We start from the raw sequence: 8,787 nt of genomic DNA on the forward strand, positions 1-8,787 counted from the left end.
CATCTTCAGAGGCAACACATTCTTGTTACCTACCAAACTTCATATGCAGCTACTTTCTGTTTCTTGCCTGTTCTTCTAACTAAATCGCTAGGTGGCATCGTACTTGCTTCTAGTTTTCTCTTCACAGTTCTAGCACTGGTGGAAGCACAAACATTGGCCGCTTTCCTCTTAGTATTGTGATCATCATCTTCATAAGCTCGATGATCCCTGCTCCATCACAAATTTTGAGTGATGAGAGGAGTGATTAACAAGTCGGACCGGTTTACTCAGCTCAGAGACCTGAAAAGGGGAATGATGTTGTTGAATTAATTTCTGAAAGGCAAAAAGTGAAAATTACACTGGTAATGAGAAGATAGTATTGCGATGTGTTATGGCAGATACTGTGATACAAAAGTCAAGCAAGTACTCATGATGAGAGGTACAACCAATTCATCACTGCTCACCTCTTGTATCACAAAATTATTATGGTAACAAATGTTCAGTCTAACATAAGTGGAAGATTTGAAAAATATTCAAATTTCAAGTTTCAACAAGTCTTATTGCTTGACAGTAGATGGAACTAAACCGTACAATGCGGAATATGCTGAAATATCTATCTGAACTTTGTCCAAGGTCATCATCCTCACTATTACTCACTGTCTTCTCTGTTGCTATCTTGATTGGTTGAAGCACCACCATGGCAAAATAAGCTACACACATCAGGACATCATGTCAGTGTTCTGCTGTCCTGGACGCAGCAGCTGCATTCTGTTGGTTTCAGCAGCTAGCTAGATAGCTGCAGCCTGCAGGATGTAGGCTGGAACAATCATGAGCTGATGGGCGTGGTGACCCCACGCTACCGATTCCTCTGGCGCTTTGCTGCTGCGGCGGCGGCGGTCGGGAAGCAGCGGACGGCGCTGTCCGGGGAGCAGATGTCCGGTACGAAGGCGGTGCTGTCGAGGCCGCCGCCGTGTTGCCAGTGGAGCCCGGAGGCCGTCGGCGGGGAGGGGAGCTCCGGCACCGACAACTGGATCTCAGGCACCTGGCCGAACAGCTCGTTGGCGTCCCGGTTCTCCTCCGACGAGCGGTAGTACGGCGAGCCCCCCGCGCTGCCGCCGCGCCTTAGCCCTGCCGGACAGGCGCGAAAGCCGAGCTCTCCTCCGACGAGCGGTAGTACGGCTTTACCATGCTCTCATTTACTACTAGCAGTGATGGAAACCGATTGATTGTCTGCAGGTCATTGCCTGCTTGAGCTCTCTTCCGATGAGGTACTGATGACAACGACTCACCCAATAGCCAGCTCGCTTATAAAATTCAGAAACGCTTACACCCTGTCCAATTATTGCGCACTGCTAATCACAACACGCCCTGCTGTCGATATCGACCAGTTGGTTCAGGTCAACTCGATCTCGATCTGTGCTTCCAATACGTCCCATCCCATGTGCATATAGCCATATATGCATCCACCTCCTTTCCCTTCCAGCTGGATGCTGCTGCTTGTCTTCACTGCATTTCTTTGCTTGACTGAACGAGCTGGTCGTTGGTAAACCAAAAAAGATATCCTATGATTATGTTTGCCAAAACAAAAATAACCTAGGATGACCACTCTTTTTCAGGATCATTTGAAGTGTTAATTTGCATGTATTAGTCGCAGAAAATTTTAATTTCTCATATAGTAGCTAGAGCTATTATGTTGTAGTTGTAGCATCGCACCATCATATCTGCAGCCAAAGTTAAGCAGGGCCATTTTTTCATGCATGTGCCCTATGAGACCTTACTAATATGTCATTAGCATCGCACCATCATATCTGCTGAACATTCACATCAATCTGCTTTGTTTTTCCTTCTTCTCTTTGTTTTTATTTCAAAACTGCTGTCACAGTCTGACAGCCTTACTAATATGTCATTAGCACGTGTCTTCACTGATTCCTTCTTCGACTAACGAGATATATTGTTTCTGTATAGTGTGTGGATCGAGCAATTATGTATTGACAACTTGTTCAGAACGGAGCAGACTTCGCGGTGCTGACCGAGCGGATAGCTAGAAGACCAGGCAGGCATCGCTTCCTCTCTGTGCCTGCTCAAAGGAGAAAGAGGTGTGAAGCGAAGGCAAAGAGGAAATAAGATCAGTGCCTGCTTGACTACTTATTTTGATTCTTATGATGAAAAATATGAGAATACGAGAATGGTTTGTCCATATCATCAGCTCATAAGATCAGCATCTGATGCCTTTCCTTCTCATGCGGACGAGGGCTCCATCAGGGAAGCCATGCCAGCGATTATGCCCATGAGGTGGCGTGGAACCTGGCCCATCTCAGATGAGCGCAAGGTGTTCGTGGGAATGTTTCTCAAGTCGCCTCTCTTGCCTAGCTCGGTCTCATTGGAAATCTGAACTGACAAGGATCATGCGCGTTCCCAATTTGCCATGCTGAGGTGCTGTACACTCTGGAACAGGCTTGCATCTACTAGCTATTCCAGAGTCTCCAGTAGGATTTTTCTGGTGCTGCACCCGTTGAGTTAGATCCAAATTCAGTTATGCAGAGATAAAAGACTAACTTCGGATGGAGCGAAGCGAGGCCCGTCACCGGAGGTTTCAACTCTTTATATACTTCATGTAAGCCGCCGGTTTGGGATGAGTCGAAAGGTTGTAAATCCCCGGTGTTGGTAACCTCACCCGATATAGTGAAGATTTGCTGGCTGGCGCTCGTGGTTTTTTCTCTTCCTCCTTGGAAGGGTTTTCCATGTTAAATCTCGTGTCTCCTGTGTTGGATCTGCTGCTCTTCATCGTTTATATTGCCTATCGCTTCTAACAGCACCGGACCCCATTGCTCTGTCTAAGGTAAATTCTTATGCGCCATCTCTGCTTTTGTTCGTCTCCGTTTCTGCAGATGTAGATTGCTTGATCGACAAGAATACCATATGCACGCACCACTGAACAAATTGGGACTGCGGTCTTATGGTCATGTATATGCACATGGCACAAGTGTACCACCAGCCTGCAGGCAGCTTGTTCAATGGGTCCTAGATGATCATTGAGCCAAGGCTAAACCGAGACGGTGGCAGAATATTGTTTTTTTTTATGAGAGTGGCACAATATAGTTCAGGTCTGTGATATGACAGCTGTGTTTTCAAATTCAAATCATTCTTATATTCTAATCAGAACACTATATATGTACGCTGACAGTCTTGCATTCAGACGTGATGGGTAGTCCGCTGAAAATGAAGGAAGGGTGAATTTTCTGGTACGCGGCAGCAAGACACCTCATCTGTGCTTTTTGAACATGAGAACCAACAAAATGGGTTCCATTGTTAATCCATTTTTCTACGGCATGTCGCCTTCAGTGTGAGGAACCAATAATCCAGGTTCAAACACAAGGAACTAATTTTCCATCTCATTTTACCTAGTGGTAGTTGAAATATCAAGATCGAGCTCATCAGAAATGCTGCACGCCAGAAAATAGAATACCTAATGCTTCAATGTTTCTGTTGGACTGGAAACCAGCAACAGGCAGGTCTTTATTTTTAAAATTAAGACCTGGAGCTAGACGTTAACTATGGCCAGCCTTTTTTTTATGGATCCTCAACTTCTCATAATACAGCATGCATTAGTTGGAACTCTGGAGAGTCAGGCTCTTACATCCTCGGTGGGCTATTTCAAGGCGTGCCTGAGCAGATTGAAGGATTGTCAAAGTAAAGCTAAGGACTGTCATAATAGGGGAGAAAGGTTAGTCATCTTACGTTCTTACTCGAGTGTATGTATGCCCATTTCCTGTTCCTTGATCATCATATCTTAGTAGTTCTGATGATACACATACCATGCTCTGTCGGTAAGAAGGTGAGAGATGGCGCTATGCGGGATGGTTGCCAACATAACACAGCTCCTAGGGGTGGACTTATTTGGGCTGATCAGCATGATCGAGAAGGCTGCGCAGACGGTAAGCCAGAATGAGGAGGCGTGCAGACGGATCACTGACCGTGCATCGATGATCAAGAATCGGCTGGAACAGTTACAGCAAGTCTCAAGATCCTTCGAGCACCTGGAGATGTGGAAGCCGATGAAGGGGCTGAAGAGCACCCTCCGCAGAGCATACCGGCTCATCATAGGCTATCAGCATAGCAGCTACATGTACAAGTTCTGCTGTGGATCTGATCTCGCCAAGGAGTTTGAGTCAGTGCAGAAGGATATGGATCTCTGGAATCAGCATCTGACTGATTTGAAAATGGACATCCAGTTCGAACTCACAGTTGTTGACACGGGGAGCTTGCATGGAAAAAGGAACATCATCAAGCAGGTAAATGTACAATGACTACTGTAATCTCACCTCAATTTGTCAAGTAGTGTTAGTGTAGCACAGTTTTGTGGTTAAAACGAAAAAAAGGAAAAATTCAACTGTCCGTGATTTATCATTGTTCATTCTCACCAGTACTGTATTAACAACATGATATTTGTTGATTATCCCTATTTTCTTGTTTTAGGATGGTGCTCATTTACCTCCTGCTGGGTCGCCAGCTAGTCATTTGAACAACAATGACAGGTGCAATGTTGCAACATTTCATCTTTACTTCTTCAAGAATTTATAAAGAGTTCATATCATATTTCTTTTAAATGCCTGGCGACGATGATAGGGGAAAACTGGTTGGCGATTTAGGACAGTTTCAATTGCTTGCAGATCCATCAGGTACTTCTGTTTTAGGCATTCATACTGCATATCAGAGTCTTAATTATATGATCTTATTATCTCGATATGATATTTATTATTAGCTTTCAAGCTTTTGTACATTAACTGCACTAAGACTAAGATAACATTTTCTGCATGCTTCAAGATATTGTTGAAGATTTTACAATAAAGAGCCAAATATCAAGGTGCTGCTGTTGGTGTCCCAACATCAGCTACAAAGGAACAGGTATGAGCTAGACATTAAAATTTGGCATCATGCATTCCATACTAATAGTAATAGCATACATTTTCAGTGCCAGGAAAACCATACTAAATCAATATTTCAATGGTCCACATTCTTCTAAACAACAGATCTTACCAAGTTCGGTTTCTCTCAGTTGGCACATGCGACAAATTACTTCTCACTGGAAAATAAAATTGGATTCGGTGGCTCCAGCTATGTTTACAAGGTACTGCTTTACAATTACACCTGCTTTGCTTTTCATCTCTTTTCATGTTCCCAAAACAGCTTTTCTCTAGTGCGCAGATGAAGTAGCAACATTACTCTGTGTTCAGCTTTTCCATCCTTTTTCTAACAAAGCTGCATCATTACTTGTAATTGGTGTTTACACTTTTCAGGGCCAGCTAAAAATGGGACTCGAGGTCGCAGTCAAAAGAGCATCATATGAAGGGAAAATTCCATTTAAACACTTTCAAAATGAAATTGAGCTAATTCCAAAGCTTCAGCATGCAAATATAGTTAAGCTTCAAGGATATTGTATCCGAAAGGGAGAAAGGATCTTGGTATTTGAGTATATGCCAAACGGAAGCTTGGATTCCTTCATATATGAAGGCAAGTTTCTACTATCTTTATATACTGATTGGATTAAATTATTATACAATTCTCATGTATGCATGTTTGCGATTTACATACAGGTGAGAGAGCAAGGGAGTCACTTGAGTGGCCAAAGCGCCGTCAAATAATCGAAGGGATAGCTCAGGGAGCTAAGTATCTGCATCAATTGTGTGAGCCACACATAATTCACGGGGATTTAAAGCCAGGCAATATACTCTTGGATTCTGACTTCATCCCTAAGATTTGCGACTTTGGGATATCGAAAGCACTAAAGCCGGGTGCAGATGAGGACTGCACTGGCATTGTAACAGGCTCACGGTAAAACTTCATTTTACATTACATTACAACATTTGCTAATTCTGACGAACGATTTGGTTTGGTGATCTTTATATTTTTTTCAGGGGGTTCATTGCACCTGAATATATCAGGCAAGGCTGTTTATCCAAAAAGTCTGATGTGTACAGCTTTGGAGTTACCCTTCTTCAGATCATTAGCAGGAAGAGGCTCCCTCCACCTCCGCTAGAACTATCAGCTGAATCACGTCACTATGGGCCTCTTAATAAATGGGTAAGTGAACGTCTTCGAGTAGAGCGCAAGTTCACATGAAACATCTCACAGTATTCTTAGTTCATCATCTAATCAGTACTAGCTTCTTTCAGGCGTGGGACTTATGTGCAGCAGGAGAGCTGCTGGAGTTCATCGATCCATCGCTGCATGACAAGCGTCAAAATGCCGAGATAATGAGATGGGTTAAGATAGCACTGCTATGCGTTCAGGAGGATCCAGAGAAGCGACCGAGCATGTCCGATGTTCTTGAAATGCTGGGCTCTGAGGACGACATCCAGATACAACCCAGCCGACCTGCTTACTACTGAAAAAGAGATTTCATATGCTGGTTAAGCTCAAGCTGAAGATCAACAATTTGAGCTGAAACTGGACCGAGCTGAAACATAATGTATGCATGTATTCTCTGACGGCTGATGCTACAGTACCATAACTTCCATTAGAAAAAAAAACATTTATTGTTCTGCATTTTGTGGTGTTGCTTCACATTAGAAAAAAAAACTCTCAAGTTAGTAATTCTCTATGAATGTGCCAGTGGTTTTGTTTTCTATTAAAACGAGGCAATCGTTTTCTCAAATGTGCTACATTGTTAGTAATTTGATAGTTTTATAGAGGCAATGCGTCAGTATTGGCCATTGCCAGAGGCTTCAGAACAGAGAGATTCAGGCCCAACTGAGCTTCTTCATTACTTTTGCAATTATATAGTGAGGCAACCAGCGAAGCGGGTGTGTGCAAGATTGCTCGAGATCAAGATGGCAATGCCATTTTCTGTGCCTGACACATTATGTCCTCGTGCCCTAGAGCTGAAATTTCTGCATGCATGGGATGGATTGTCATCGGCTTTACCATGCTCTCATTTACTACTAGCAGTGATGGAAACCGATTGATTGTCTGCAGGTCATTGCCTGCTTGAGCTCTCTTCAGCGATGAGGTACTGATGACAACGACTCACCCAATAGCCAGCTAGCTTATAAAATTCAGAAACGCTTACCCTGTCCAATTATTGCGCACTGCTAATCACAACACGCCTTGCTCTTGATATCGACCAGTTGGTTCAGGTCAACTCGATCTCGATCTGTGCTTCCAATACGTCCCATCCCATGTGCATATAGCCATATATGCATCCACCTCCTCTCCCTTCCAGCTGGATGCTGCTGCTTGTCTTCACTGCATTTCTTTGCTTGACTGAACGAGCTGGTCGTTGGTAAACCAAAAAAGATATCCTATGATTATGTTTGCCAAAACAAAAATAACCTAGGATGACCACTCTTTTTCAGGATCATTTGAAGTGTTAATTTGCATGTATTAGTCGCAGAAAATTTTAATTTCTCACAGTAGAGCTATTATATGTTGTAGTTGTACTGTTGTAGCATCGCACCATCATATCTGCAGCCAAAATTAATCAGGGCCATTTTTTCATGCATGTGCCCTATGAGACCTGAACTGTGTTCTGCTGAACATTCACATCGATCTGCTTTGTTTTATCTCAAAACTGTTGTCAATGTCTGACAGCCTGTCTTATTAATATGTCATTAGCAAGTGTCTTCACTGATTCCTTCTTCGACTAACGAGATATATTGTTCGACTAATATAGTGTGTGGGTTGAGCAATCATGTATTGACAACCTGTTCAGACCGGAGCATACTTCGGGGTGCTAGGAGACCAGGCTGGCAGCATCGCTTCCTCTGTGCCTGCTCAAAGGAGGAAGAGGTGTGAAGCGAAGGCAATGATGAAAATATGAGAATACGAGAATGGTTTGTCCATATCTCATAAGATCAGCATCTGAGCCTTTCCTTCACATAGTCTTGAAGATTATTGTTGTTGCAGTCAACCGCACAAGAGCAAGATGGCTGACATTGCATTGGGCAGCGTGGGGAAGATCGTTGAAATCGCACTCAAGATCAAGGAGGCCGTGGAGACGGTTAAGCAGAACGAGGAGGAGTGCTGCGACATCCAGAGGTGCGTTGCCAGGGTCAGCGCTCTCCTCAGGAAGCTTGACGAGACGACGGAGACGATGAAGGACGAGGTGATGCGTGACGCGCTGGAGGATCTGGCCCAATCCCTGGAACGCGCACTACGGGAAACCTTAAATTTGCCGAGTGTTTTCTTTTTGCCGAGTGTTTTTTCTCGGACACTCGGCAAACAAGCTTTTTGCCGAGTGCCAAGCTAAAAACACTCGGCAAAAAAAAAACACTCGGCAAATCGGGGCTTTGCCGAGTGTCAAATAAAAAGCACTCGGCAAAGCCCCCTCTTTGCCGAGTGTCAAAAAAAACACTCGGCAATTTGCCGAGTGTCAAAAAAAACACTCGGCAAAGAGGGGGGTTTGCCTAGTGTTTTTTTTACACTCGGCAAAAAAATAATTTTTTTTCCTCTTTTCACCATGAAATTTTTTCTACTCCCCACATACAACATGTGGTACTCCATGTTAAAATTTGGTATATTTTTGAATTTATTTGCTATATTTATTTAATTAATTACATTTCAAGGGAATTTTTGGTATAAGTCAAATTTGAACTGCAAGTGATTCAAATTATGGAATAAAATGAGTCGAAAAATGATATTCATGTTATTTGGACCAATTTGAGACCTGACTCATGAAATGAAAAGAAATTTCGAACATCTTATTCAGGAAACACGACCATGAACGTGTGGCAGTAGTATTTTTAAATTGTAAAAAAAACAATCAAAATCTGAAAATTATGAGATTTACCATGATGTGATGATATAATA

General features: G+C 43.1%; 1 protein-coding gene across 2 annotated transcripts; it reads left to right on the forward strand.

Annotated features, from left to right (window-relative positions):
- Positions 1–3,553: 3,553 nt before the first annotated feature.
- On the forward strand, positions 3,554–6,605 carry LOC111258240 (cysteine-rich receptor-like protein kinase 19). Of its 2 annotated transcripts, none has more exons than XM_022829213.1 (10): positions 3,554–3,703; positions 3,815–4,271; positions 4,456–4,514; positions 4,606–4,658; positions 4,804–4,884; positions 5,010–5,107; positions 5,277–5,490; positions 5,574–5,811; positions 5,895–6,060; positions 6,153–6,605. In XM_022829213.1, the coding sequence occupies exons 2-10, from the start codon at positions 3,822–3,824 to the stop codon at positions 6,366–6,368; spliced, it is 1,575 nt and encodes a 524-aa protein (XP_022684948.1). In that variant the 5' UTR covers positions 3,554–3,703; positions 3,815–3,821; the 3' UTR covers positions 6,369–6,605. The 2 variants fall into 2 exon arrangements, with proteins under 2 accessions (XP_022684948.1, XP_022684949.1); XM_022829214.1 differs by having other exon boundaries at positions 3,583–3,703; positions 3,812–4,271.
- Positions 6,606–8,787: the final 2,182 nt, after the last annotated feature.

This window comes from Setaria italica, chromosome VIII, assembly GCF_000263155.2.
Source record: "Setaria italica strain Yugu1 chromosome VIII, Setaria_italica_v2.0, whole genome shotgun sequence".
In the NCBI taxonomy this organism is placed as follows: Eukaryota; Viridiplantae; Streptophyta; class Magnoliopsida; order Poales; family Poaceae; genus Setaria; species Setaria italica.